Source organism: Conger conger, chromosome 6 (genome assembly GCF_963514075.1).
Source record: "Conger conger chromosome 6, fConCon1.1, whole genome shotgun sequence".
Taxonomy (NCBI): domain Eukaryota; kingdom Metazoa; phylum Chordata; class Actinopteri; order Anguilliformes; family Congridae; genus Conger; species Conger conger.
In genome coordinates, this window is record NC_083765.1 from 30680506 (window position 1) to 30694874 (window position 14369).

Here is a 14369-nt window from a genome sequence, read left to right on the forward strand (position 1 = left end):
AGGAATCCCAGCTACAGGGAATGGGGGCCATCAATCTTCTCCCATGACAAGTGGTGGCGTTTCCTCTGAGGGGAGAAGCAGGTGTGCGCTACAAATCACCTGACGCTCGACCCCTCCCGAACTCACCTGGCGGAGTGCCAGCTGATCCCAGGTCAGTGCCTGACATCCAGGTCCAAAGCCTTCTCACAATGTTGTTGTTATGCACTGGCAATATTATAACATTGACAAAACATTCCAGTAACATTGTGAGAACATTTTACTTCATGCTGTTAAAGGCAACGGCAGCACCTGGCACAGGTGTTCCCGTTTCCTGACTCGTGGGCGGTTCGGGAAAGGTTTACGTTTAAGGACTGTCGTGAGGCACAATTTGTACGGTTTTCGCCGTTTCATTTCATTATACAGTTCAGGGTTTCTGTTTTACTGCCATTTTTACCCGATGCCTATTTAGTACTCTTTAGCACTCTTTTGTCCCTATGTTATTGTTGCTTTGGCTGCTTTTGTGATTTGAATTTACCGTTTCATGCCATATTAGCCTCGTACATTTCTCTGGGTGAGAGTACACAGAATAAATAAGATAAGCGCTGCACTGCCTAGCAGGTGTTGCGGAAGGAGAGGGGGAAATATAAAATGAGTAATGTTCTATAAAAATGATTGAATATAAACCTCTTGTACTTCCTTTGGCCCTCCACCAATGTGAATCTTAGAGAGGTGCTTTTTTTTATGCCGCCGTTAGGAGCCCAGAGTGGGAGATGCCGGTGTGCAACACCAAACTGCTTTCAGTCGCTTCTGCGGAACGGAAAGCAGGTGGGTCCGTCCTTCTCTGTAAGTGGAGTGATGCCCAAAGGCGCACACTTTCTGAGGACTCCCACGGGGCCTCTGGAGGCGCCCACAGAACCGCCCGCGTGGGTCCCACTTTGTCAGCAGAGATGAAGTGAGTAATTGGTGGGGGTTAGCAGCCATGCAGCAGACAACACCGACAGGTGCTCTGGTCATTTACGGTGGACCTGCTGGGCAAAGCCCCGGCTGAAGCGATACGCTCCCTCCTTCTCCTCCGTGTCCTGCTGTTCCCCCTCACAGTCCCCCTCTCTACCATGCTTCAGCACCAAGGTTACAAAAGACACGTGTGCGCTGTGTGATGCTTTGACCCTGTTTTCACATTTGGAAAGCTGCTGAAGGGGGCATAGGGCCTGGGGAGAGGCCCACTGTAGTTCCCACTCTGCAAGGCTGCAGTTTGAGAGAACGGCAAGGCACCCATTTTTTAAAGAGCCTGTGCAAATTCATCATAATTGTTGTTAGTTACTGGCCATATTATTCATAAAGAGCCACAGACACAGATGAAGCCAAGTCCTCGACTAAATTCTATTTTAAATTGTGATTCTCCATGCAAAACTCAATTCAGTCCACGATCAAGCCTAATCTACCTAAATGAAACTGGCCCAAAATGTATTTTATTATCCTGAAACACCAGTGATTACATTCTCACTAGAGGAGGATCTTTGTACTGGTCTATTGGAGAGAATGTTGATTATGCAAGTTGCACTGTGATTTACTGGTACATTTAAACGAAACAGCAGTGTGCCTGTTTGGTGGGCAGCCAATCATAAATTAATTTACAGCACCCAAACGGACACACATTCTCAGACCTCTCAGAACGCTTAAAAATGACATACTTTACACGTAAACTATATTGTATTATTTTCCGGTAGTAAAAGTGCGCTTCTTTACCCTTTGGTTTCATGAAAACATTAAATGCAAGAAAAAGTGATTACACAGCGTATTTCAAGGGCAAGCCTGGAGACTATTACCACTTCTCAGGACAGTTTTTATGAAAAGACATTACAGGTGCCAGCATCTAAGAAATCTGATATCAGCTGACGCATGAACTTAGCAGGGTAACTATGCTCCAAGGTGAGCTCTACAGCCATCATTAAATACTGACAGAATAATCATTTTAATCATAATAATTAGAAAGACAGCAACTGCCAGTCTTTTCATCCACACGCTTTTAATCAGTTGGCACCAGATAATGAAATGGTAGCGCTACTGTATGAGTGCGGCAACTTTGTCAAATGAATCACTGCAGTGATTCCCCTCCTTTTGTGACTGACTCTCTCTTGACTGCATACCAGTCCATTCCTTTCACGTCCACTAACATTCACACTACACTGTAAACATAATGGATCAAGAAGTGAGAAGTTCAATATGTAGCCCTGTGCAATTTCTTCTGCAAAATGAGTCGACAATACAGACCGACAACTATGAACGAGTGGGAGTGAAAAAATGATTACCTATAAGGAGCGATCTCACACACTCAAAATTGCAATAAATCATAGGTTGAAGCAAGGACATTGATATATTGTGCTATAAATCAAAGAAAAAGGAGAGATTAAACCCTGTCAGTCTTTTGCACCTTTACCTCAGTATGTTCTACATAGTGCACATACACACACCTCACCAACTGCTAAATCTTAAAGAATGTATTCTGAATATGCTGCCTAAGTATCATAGCTAAACGCTCCAGGCATTTTTCAATCCTCAAATGCCATGGCAACCAGAGCTTCCCCTCTTGTTTTGGAGAGTAATCCTGCTTTTGTGTCCCTGTGTACACAGAATTAGGGGCATGCATTGCTCTGAATGAGCTTGGTAATGCTGCCACATTTGTTTCAATCATCATTTATCACTCTAACTGGCACTGACATGAAATAGCAGAAGCCCCTTGGGGTCAACTTGTACCAAACATGTTATCCTGGGTAACCAGTTACCTACACTCTTCCCCCGCATCGGCTTATCTTCAGTAATGGCCGCTATTGACTGCCGAGCAACAAGCAAGAAATGTTTGAGGACCCACAAGGGACGTCATGTCACACTGACCACTGTGACTATTGCTCTACATCTCTCCTTCACGCATCATTTACCACACAAATTGCTGGGGAAGCTGGTTCTGACTGACATTTCTTCACAACATGCCTTCCATAAGAAGTCCTTATTTACCCCTGTTACAGGAGAGCATTAGGGCATATTCTTTAACAAATTTAGCTAGGTCTGAATTATTTCAGGAGCTAACCTGGATGAACCAATAAAAATAAGGACAATTGTTACTCTTTTAAAAAACCTGCCATGGTCTCGGAACCAGAGAGCAAAGGTAAATTGGTTCAACCAAGAAGACGGTTTAATCAGCTGGTAAAGTGTCTGGTTGGAAAGGAAAGCATACAGACACTGTGAGCCAGCAGCACATACAAACATCCACTCCAGCCTAGTCGGGTATGGGTGCAAGGATGCAATGGAGTAGTCAGACAGCGAATGCACAGACTAGACCAGACATCTCACTTATGAAGATGATTATTATCATTCCTTCTGCATATTAAATACATTCACACATCTGTTTGTTTCACTCCTATACACCCAGGAACCACTCCAGTGCCACTGAGGTCACACGGGCGGGTCGGAGCGAGTGGGCGTGGCCTTCTCACCGGGCAGGTCGGAGAAGAGCAGGATGCACTCGTTGAAGCCGTTGGCCAGCAGTCGGTCCCTCAGCTGCTGCAGGATGGCCACGCCTATGCAGAACGGAAAGGAGGAGTTTCCCAGGAGGAGGGTGTCCCACAGGTGGAAGATCTTGTGCAGCGGGAACACGTCTGGAGAGGGGGGTGAGGAAGAGAGAGCAGACACACTTCACACCCGACAGTGCAGACACAAGGGCTGTCTACAGCAGTGCGTCCCAACAGTGGGCCTCGGGGAGCTGCCAGGGGGGCTTGAGATGAGGAAATTATGGAAAGCTTCAATCACAAAACATCAAGACAGAAATGATTATTCTGCTTTTATGTTGGCTATGACATTTTTATGGGCTTATTTCATTTTAAATCACTTATTTTATGGAGCTAAATGGACTAAGCTTGACTAACTGCATTGGAATGTTTACAGATGGCGTCGCAGACAGGTTATCATGTCTCCAGTGTGGGGCCTGAACACAGGGGGTGGGCTTGGGTGAAAAAACATTGAGAACCACTAGCTTGCATCATAGAGACATCCTTGTGAGGGATGATCACAGCTTGATCAGAAACTAAATCGTTTATCAGTAGCATAAATGTGATGGATCTGAGGTGGAAAAAAGCCAAATTTTGTCTTCACCTTGAAAACTTCCGAAAGAGAAGTTTTTGCACAAGCGTAAAGGAAGCTCTTGCTATTCCGGAAATATGCCAGCCTTTCTTTTTAAAGGTTTCTATATGAGTCATCTGGCCATCAAAATACGCATTTCCATTATGTCCGTCAACATGTGCATGGAACAAATGTGCTTTCCCCACTACGCCCTCAAACACAAAGGCTGCTGTCAGCTTTCACCATAGTCAAAACCCTGACTTCTCAACAACCCGCTGAGCTTCCCTTATAACTAGCTGTCAGCTCAGACTGCTGTGGAGAGACCGCTCGGAGAGACCGCTCGGAGAGACCGATCAGAGACCGATCAGAACAGCTACGGCACATTAGGAGGTGGCTGGGATGTCAGAACAGGACGGAACCGCTTGGCACAGCCTGCTGGGTCCACCAATAGACATTCAGAGACTGGAGGTAGGGTTAAGATCTGGCCGCTCACACTGCCCACTCTGGGACTGGGGTGAAACCTTCCAGAACTTTCATTAATGCAGAGAATCCAATGCAATGGGGTGGGGGGGAGGGCAATCAAATTTACAGATGAGCAGCCTGGCAGAAACTATTCCCAGCGATGGCTAAGAGGTCCTGAGGTATTTCATGGCAGAGTGGATATCAGCCATTCGCAGTGACCAAGCTTCCTAGGCGTCCATCAAGACCACTGACAGCTCCAAAAATGGAACGTATTAATGTGTTTGTTTGGCTCCTTAGCCCTGTCATCTTGAGGTCAAGGTGCTAACTGAACTTACTGGTTTTCTATGGCAACAGAAAAGTCAAGCCACTTCATTTGTATTTGTAATCCTCTATAAAAGGCCATTTTTACTCACCTAAAGTTTAACGCACACATGTGCACAGACACACACACACATCTGCACATAAACACTTGCACAAAGACTTTCCAGGGAGGAAAAAATGGAAATGCAACTACAGTGAAATAACTTGTTGCTTGTTGCTTTGACGTGAGGGAAAAACAAGTGGAAAACTGCCCTGTGGGCATGTTACCAGGCCAACCTACACAAACAGGGTTTCTGCCTGTTAGCAACGAGACAAATTGTTAATTTTACTCAAATCATAGAGACCATGCCCTATAATCTATAAAACAAAACAGCTAAATCATATAAGGATAAATTACAGACGACCATAAGTATACTGTACAGATGTATGAAATTATCTATCCTTTAAAAATGCAGTGAGTCCTCAATAGACAGATTTCTGAATCCATGCCATTTTTGAGCAAACGAGCAGAACAACGGAGGCAAATTAAGTTGCATGAGTGGATACTTTCTTTTGTGGCAGTGATTTATCTAGTTTGTAAGAATTTCAATAAACTCTGCTACTATTGATCGAGACTGTACAATGTTCACAAACTTCTCCAAAAAGCTAATTGATTCTTATGTGATTCACCAATGAAGATGCCAGAATGACTATGCACTCCTGCACGGTAAAATGACTGAAGGTAACACCGTAATTATCCAAATTAACAAGCTATATTAAACTGAATTGCTTTTAACACTTTGACCAAAAAGAAACAGGCCCTCCAAAACATGAGAATACATAATACGATGTTCCAGTGTAAAATTATTTTTAAGTTGATTTTATGTCTGTAGGGCACAATCGATGGATAGTGTCTTTTGAAATTAATGAGGCATCATTTTGGCTTTACTAGCACACAGCATTCTTATGAAAAAAGCCATTTCAGAGTATGCCCCTTATAAAGGAAAATCAACTTGCTTTTGAACGTGACAAAGCATCACTTTTTCATCCACTTCCTGAGAAACTATTTGAATTGAGATGACGATTTACGTCATCATATAATAGTGGGCGTGTATGTAGATAAAATATCTGTAAATTTTCCATTCCCCTCCAATCAATATCCTTTTCATGCAGTGGTGCGCATCCCCTTTTGATGCAGCCCGCCTTGTTCGGCATCAGTCAAAATGAATCCCCACCCTTCAAAACTACCCCTTTCACTTTTTGAACCCTTTCACTTGCGTATACAGTACATCATATCACTTCCATTCCAGCTTGTCTTTAAGGTCAAATGTTGAATGCAGGCCAATGAGTTTGAATATGCTACTGTACCTGGGAAATATTTATCCTGCATTTCAGCCAATGTGGGTTAATCAGCGGTAAGCAGCCAAAGGCCTTAAACTAGACAATATTTTAAGTGATTTCAGTCTTCACTTGTAGTAAAATCACAGTCGTCTTGCCTCACTTGGTGCGCACTCCCTTCACGAAATACAATTAGATTGAGATGGTCACAAACACAGTCGGAGCTGTCTTAATACGGTCTTTTTCTCGCTTTGGCTGTTCTGACAAGATCGAACATGTTTAATATTACTTAAACATTAGCCTTATTTCCAAAAAAACATTTGGGATAGTCATCAATGCAGCTTATGTCAACAGCTAAAAGGTGTGCTTGTCTTTGTCTGAGATCAGCACACCGGCAGTGACACGGCTCCAGCAGTAAACACGCTGATGCAGACACCAAGCCTCTGTTTGACCGTTTCAGCATAGACCATTGCACACAGAAGTGCTGCGGTAGCCAAAAGCTGCAGCTGTTGCCCCACTTCTCATCTGGTTTTCGCAGTGGCTTCTTCCTCTTTTTCTACAGGTCTTCTTATGCGTGGGCCAATCAATTATACAATTAAGGACCAAATGAAGAGCTTCTCAGAGCTAGAGTACACAGGTGTCCAACCTTATCTGAGAGAGCAGAGTTCTGTTCTAAATCCAGCACACAAAAAACTTGATTCTACTAATGAAGGTGTTGATTGAAGGTGCCGCAGTGCTGGTCTGAAACACGCGTGCACTCGTGCCTGCCCTTCCTGGATAAGACTGGAGCCTCCCGAGGAAAACGCAATGATTAATTGCAACAATTAAGGTACCGTGATGTGTTTATTGCTTAAAAAGTGGTTTCAGAGAGTTCAGTATTGGCCTTTTGGTGTTGGAGGACAGAACTTCAGGTTAAAAAGGAGGCAGAGAAATCCCATGGGCCTAATCATAACTGAAAAAAAACACCACTGGCACAGTATACAGGAAACATAACATCATGCACAAACACAAATAACTTCCTTCTCCCAACCTTTTAATTATAGTCAATTTATACAGCTATCCTATTCTTATTGATGTAATGAACCTGGACTTACGTGTAAACATGGTGAGGAACCACGGAATGGCGTATAGCTGCAGATAAAAGGGAAAGAAGTCCAATTATACAACAGCATAAAGCAACAAAAACAAACAAACCGAGTCACAGGCTGGGGTTCCCACACAACCGAGGCACTACACATTCCTGTTTTCCACTTGAAACTTTATTCACCCTGAAGTATGGTAAGAGTGCCCCAAACAAGTGTTGGAAAGGGTGGGCCTAGAAGGAGATTTTTATTAACAGCGTTCCACTGTGCCGACAGATAAAGACTTGAGGATTACTGGGGTTAGCTGTCAAGAGTTGCAACATTGAAGCGAAACAGCTCTGTAGCTCTGAGATAGCACTGGGAGAGCTTGTTATGACAGCCAGTTAGCTGCATTATGTTCTAGTCAGGGGAAACCATTGTGAGAGGATGTTAAAAAAAAAACGAAATGCACGGCCTCAACACAAACACCTGCTCCATTGCCGTGGAGTTACACTGAGCAGTCTCGTTTGAGCTCGACTGACAGGAGGAAATGTTTGGCCTGGCTGAGAGAGCTCCAGAGGAGTGCCTCACCCATGGTTCAGGGATGTGGTACATGCCACTCAAACTCACTCACAGTCTCAGTGCTCACACTCTACGTGGGGTTCACTCCTCTGACCGTGAAGCAAGGTGGACAAAGCTGAATAAACATCTCCAGCAAGAATACATCTCCACAAAAAGGAGAACAATACATCTTCCAAAAGAGTTGTGATCTGTGAAAACATTAGCAGATGCACAGTAAAGGCACCACATCGACAGAATTCAAGATGCAGTTGTAGTTGGACAGCGCAAAGTCAATTCAAGAATTAAATAAATAAATGTCCAAATAAAATCGGATTATGTGAGTGTGCGAGTATGTGTGACAATACTAATGCCCTCATAACAGTTCTTCTAGCCATTGTTTGCTTCAAGCTGGCAGCAGTGCGTTAACTGCCAGTTCATTTACAGTAGCTACAGTTGGTAATGTCCTACTCTGACTAATCTAAGCAAAAACTGAAATAATGTGTTGTTTTCTGTGTTTTACTCATTACTTGCTATGATGAAATAACTCACCCAGTAGAAACTTCAATATGTACCCAAAGCACAAGGAAAATCAATGTTAAAAAGAAACCAGATGGGGGAAAAATGTGTTTATATTCCTCATTGTGCTATAGTGAGCGTGAAATGCAAACATGCTATTTTGCTAAAGTAATACTTGCATAATTTCCCAATGTTCCCTGACACTTCAGGATTATTTATGGCTTGGGAAGTCTAGTTCCTGGAAAGACTTCAAACATGAAGCTGCAGCACCGAGCCATGCTCAAACATTATCCTCAGTAGGCAGCCAAAACAAGTTTCTCTATCAACAAAAAGCTAAATGGCAAGCTGTGTATATTGCACTGCCATCAAAAACATCATGATAACACCATTTGAGAAACAGCACCCATTTAACAACCTCTAAACACACACTATGCCTGGGTCTCCTTTAAAAAAAACAACAACAAACCAATCATTCAAAGCAAGAATGGTCATGAGCTTTCCAAAACATCAACTTCCGCACTGATCATGAGAGATGAGGAGTTTAACCAATGCCAAAAATGGGAGACCCCTAAAATGGCCACTTACTGAGACAAACGGACGTGCCTGAATCGGCAGTTGGTATTTTCCCTGTACTCTGAAGAAAATTAAAACATTCTGACTTCAGCTCGACAGCGCTCTTCAAAGCGTAGAGAAAATTCCTTCTGTGTCAGAAGTCCTTTCTAGTCTAGTTCCTCTTTCTTATGTATACATTTATGACAAGTGTACCTTCCAGCAGCGTTTTAAGAACCAAAGGCAAACCATCCAGGCCGACACATAAGTGGCCCATCTTTACTTAACCTGAGCCATCTTTAACCTTGTCTTAATTTGGGCAAGAGATAGGGAGAGGCACAGACTTGGGATTTGCAGTCATGTCTGTCATTAACGACACCCGATAAATCATAACATACCAACTCTGCAGGAAATTGTGCAGGGCTCAGCTTGAGTACCATAATCTCCGAAGCGCAAGGGCAGCGTGAAAGTGGGGCTGAAGTGGGGCTTTTATTATTTTTTTTTTTCTCATTTTGGCACAGAGCCAAACTTCAGACTCGTTGCCCTTCGCTCTTGTGACCGGTCCATTCACGGCACGCCGAGAGGACCTTCTGACGAGGGCCTCCCGCAGAGCACTCACGTCTGGTATGAATCCAATCTCATTGAGGTGATTGCTGAGCTCGGGGTCGTGGAAGGCTATCATCTGAGAGAACACAGTCAGGTACTCTGGAGGAGAGAGGCAGAAGGAGAAGGAGAAGAGAGAGAATTTATTATCACCGACACTCACTTTCCATCACAAGCACATTTTATTTATTCCTGCATGCAGCTGAAATAAAAAGTGAATCAATGAGAGCACTGAGAGCATTATATTTTCTGAAGAAGCCTCTACAGTTAGGCTATATGACAGAGGGCAGCAGTGGAGATTATGCAATTTGCACATGTCCACATACAATGTTGTGTGCGGGCCTGAGCATGTATATGTATATGTGTATGCGTGTGTGTATGCGTGTGTGTGTGTGTGTGTGTGTGTGTGTGTGTGTGTGCAGGCGTGCGTACACGTGCACGCAAGCTTGCGTTTGTTCCTTGGTCTGCCAGCCAAGCCAAAATGAGCTTCTGATGGATCATTGTGGGCTGGCAATTTCATTTGGACCCGCGCGGTATCTCAGATGGGAAGTCATAAACAGTGGGCTCCAACGAGACACGCTCAAATGAATTTCCCTTTTCATAAACAATAACAAAACGAGAACAATAATCACTGCAATAAGAGGCAGCTCACTGATGTGCTTACCTCTGTGGGAAACGTGATTCTACACTATCAGTTCTAACAGCTCAGAGGACATATTGGCCTGTCAGACAGATCAGGATCCTATCACAGACATCCCCCTGTGTTGGACACGGAGCGTGCAAACTATATGCTCATTAAGCACGGATTTGGCAGATGCATTTGCCGACATTCCCTCTCAAACACGGATTATGCGGCAGGCAGAAGGGCTCACCTTGAATGACGTGAGAGTTGTCCTTCAGGAAGAAATTGTACAGGTACTTAGGAATGAAGGCAGACATGCAGGCGTAGGCTAAAGCTGAGAGAGAGAGAAGGAGGGATGACTCAGAAAAAGAGGTGTGAACCGAAACACACCCGAGTAGACACCCGAGACCCTGCATGTCTTCATCATGTTCCTATGGACTGCCATTCCAGCAGCCACCATTACATATTTTTTTCTCATTACTACCTGAATATTTAGTTAAAATCAGAGCAGTGGAATGATACCTAGTAGAAAAAAATGTTTCCTGTCATACCAATCAACAAACAAAATAACCCAAGACCTCTAAGCTACAATGGTAAGGAAAACATTATGACGTTACAGAGAGGTTGACCTTTGACCTTTTGTATACAAAATCTGATTACTTCATCAATTTATCCTATTAGACATTTGTGTGAAATTTTGTCATAATTAGTGTATAAAATCATGAGTTATGGCCAAAAACGTCTTTTGCGAGGGACCACCGAGACCTTGACCTTTGAATGAAATTACCTCCAGGCATTCCTGAGATATTCCATTCATGAGAACGGGATGGACGAGAGGTCACAGTGACCTTGACTTTTGACCTTTTGACCTTTAACCACAACAATCTAATCTAATCTAATCTAAGCAGTCCAAATGGACGTGTGTCCCAAATTTGAGGAAATTCCCTCTTGGCGTTGCTGACATATTGCATTCAGAAGAATGGAACGGACAGACGAATGGACAATTGACGCACAACCGACGGATGGATGGACAACCCAAAGACATAATGCCGCCGGCGCGGAGGCATAAAAAGGCTAAAAAACGAATACATGGTCTAACTACTATACTTAGAACCAAAGACAGCTGTTCTCCTACCTTCATTGTTGAAATTCAGATACAGGAAAGGAGCACAAAGGGAGTCCAGACCTGAAATGAGAAAGTGACTACATTCATTTGTATCCATTAAATATAACACAATACATTACACATATTTAGAAACAAATATTTTGTACAAGAGGCAGGCATTCAAGTTCCCTCCACTAAGCAGCATCACATATGAAAAATTAGTCATGACTGCCGTCTAGTGGTCACATGACTGTAACGCATTTCCCACTGTGCCGCAACGTAACACGGTAACCCTTACAGAAAAACATTGAACAATATACTGTGCTTATGTGGGCTATTCGTATTCGTAGAATAATTAAAAATATATTTGACAGCAGTTTACCCCTTTAAACAATATGTAGCAACATCAGAAAGCGGCAGGATTGTGAAAATCCGCCCATATCAGGCCTCTACACTACCATTTTTCCAAGAAGTACATGTGCTCGAAAACTGAAAGATTTATGAGCACACTAATGTATCCGAATTAGTATATAATAATAATATTTATTTTATTTTTTTCATGAGACATCTTCATTAGAGGTTTACATGTACTGTACACAGAATGTAGTGAACCAATAGAGGACACGTACCCTGCCAGTAGACCAGGTCAGGGTGGGACACCACCCACGCCTTCAGCACCCGCCTGAACTTCACATGACCTTGTGGGGAGGAGAGCAGCTCATCATACTGATGACACCGGGGGATGTCCACCTCGATCTGGGGCGGAGACACAGGGGCACTGCCTTACCACTGTGTGGCGGGCATTTTATAGGAAACTTTTACAGGAAATCATAGTAAAGCATACCGAACTACCCAAAACCAGTCAAAATTGTGGGCACTTGCCCTGCAAGACCCCCACAATAATGCTCAGAGTGAACTGTGGTACCTGTCTGTCTGTAGGGATTGGCGTGTCCTTATCTATGGCATCGTATTTAGCCTGAATGTCCCCCTGTAACGACAGAAAGGGCACAGTTTCCGTTAATATCTTCCACTTTATTTCCTCCATTTAGAAGCATGAACGGCCGCCAGTCCTCTTGGCTCTGCTTCCCCACCTCCACTCCCAGCAAGCCTGCCCAGGCCAGGCCTCTGAGCAGCGGGGGGATGTCCACTCTGGCCTCCCTCCAAACCTGGTTCTTTTTGAATGGGTACGCCTACAGAGGGAACACAGCACAAAGGCCTCTGTCAGACTGGGGACAGTCTAATAAATCCGCCTACGCACAGCTGAGGATGAAATGAACCGAAAGCGACAGGGCAAACGTCCGCGCAAGTTGAGATGTGCTGGTAGTACGAGGGCAAAAAAAGAATCAATGTAGAAGGAGAGAAAGGAACCAAGGAGAGAAAGGAACCAAGGATGAAATGAACCGAAAGCGACAGGGCAAACGTCCGCGCAAGTTGAGATGTGCTGGTAGTACGAGGGCAAAAAAAGAAAAAATGTGGAACTCTGACATCCTCAGAGCTTGATTATCTCATAGATGTCACTTCATGTCTCGTACCTCACACTCATTGAGAATTTAGAGAGATCAAAGAAAGAACAGCCCTGTTGTATTTGCTGTAAGCTAGGACAAAATAAGCAACCTTATCTTCCAACTGGTACCATTACTGAGCAGAGAGCTTCAGGAGCTGTGTTTGTGTAGTGCTAGGCTGCGAGTGTGAAAGTCTTCTCCAAATAAGTAAAGGCCTTTACAAAACTGTTGCTCTTACAGGAGATGGGGGGGGGGGCGTACCTGCAGTAGCCTGTCAAAAAGCACAATTCGGAGGAGCTGGTACTCTGTGTCCCGCTCTCTGATGATGAGGGGCAGCGTGACGGCTGCCGACAGCTCGTTGCTGCTATTGGAGTGAGGTAGACTTGACTGCCTGTTGAAGACAGTACCAATCACACCAGCACTGGAGAGAACTCATTTCAAACTGAAATGGAATGCGCTTGCCTTGGTGCAAACACAGAAGCACGTAGATTATAATAATTCAGTAACTACATTCAATAACACGACTCCCACTCAATGTGTTTCCAGACAGACTGAGGATAAAGACTCAAACCTTTGTTCCCATTACTGAAATGGTGTTATATAATTAAATAAAAATGAGAAGATAATGTGTTCGTACTCATCCTCCAGTAATGGGTAGTACACTTCTCCCGCAACATCCTTCAGCCTCTGGAACAAAGAAGTTTGGATTTATTCAAGTGGTTATTCCAACACAGTTTTTCTTTCTTTCAGATTCACCAACTTTTAACAGTGGAAAATAAGATGACTGTAAAGTGAGACAATTGGATGGCTTGAACCATCACATGCCTTTCACAGAAAGGTAATGTCATTTCTAAAGGGTTTTCCAAATAAATGTGCAATTCCAATTCAAGGCACAGCCAGAGAGGCTGTTGGCTTTTATACAGCCTTCCCTCTTTATGCTTTAACAAGAGACACTGCAGGTGTCAGATCGGTAACCATACACTCTGCAGAAAGTCAGCTCACGTTTTTGAGCTGGCACAGGGACAGGGTCACGGTGGTGTCATCCAGCAGGAAGCTCCTGTCCCGGCCCTGCCCGAACGACTCGCCGTCCTCCAGGAGAAAGCTGGAAGAGAGGGCCTTTTTAGACGCGACCGACACCCACAACTACACGCCACTCCAATTACCGTCCAATCAGCCGCATTATTCAACAATGATGACCAGGTTTCTGCAGACCACTAGTGATGATTGCCAATATATTAAAAAGAACACAAACAGACTTTTGTGCACTATGTCAAAGGTATACTACACATGATATTTGTGTACAATGTGCACGTCCATTCCGTCCATACCCCCGCTGGAGTTAAAAGCACAAAATAAGCAATTCAGTCCTAACAGGCAGAGAATGATAGTACAGCATAATACTGAGTGTGCAGGTAAGTGGGTCTATTCATATGAGAGATAAATGCAATACATTTGAGCTGTGTATATTGCTCACAGGGAGGGATAATAACTGCAGTGGGTAAATGGGGTTTACTTGGGCAGAGTGCAGACAGGGGGCTTGGACTGGATGATCCCCTTATTGGTAAGCTCTTTCTCCAGGTCTCCCCCAGCCAGACACCACAGGTAATACACCTCGTCAATAGACCTCTCGGCCAGGTAGTCGTCATCATCGTCTGGAC

At 43.9% G+C, this 14369-nt stretch overlaps 1 protein-coding gene across 1 annotated transcript in view; it reads right to left on the reverse strand.

The window, feature by feature from the left end:
- The window catches only part of tbck (TBC1 domain containing kinase), a 55905-nt gene that overhangs the window by 31974 nt on the left and 9562 nt on the right, over positions 1–14369 (reverse strand). The window contains exons 11-22 of the mRNA XM_061244827.1: positions 14225–14363; positions 13714–13813; positions 13349–13398; positions 12973–13102; positions 12301–12399; positions 12135–12197; positions 11839–11965; positions 11240–11290; positions 10355–10438; positions 9499–9584; positions 7287–7323; positions 3471–3632 (exon numbers count right to left, since the gene is read on the reverse strand). Coding sequence (XP_061100811.1) covers positions 3471–3632; positions 7287–7323; positions 9499–9584; positions 10355–10438; positions 11240–11290; positions 11839–11965; positions 12135–12197; positions 12301–12399; positions 12973–13102; positions 13349–13398; positions 13714–13813; positions 14225–14363 — 1128 coding nt within the window. The remainder of the gene's footprint in view (positions 1–3470; positions 3633–7286; positions 7324–9498; positions 9585–10354; positions 10439–11239; positions 11291–11838; positions 11966–12134; positions 12198–12300; positions 12400–12972; positions 13103–13348; positions 13399–13713; positions 13814–14224; positions 14364–14369) is intronic.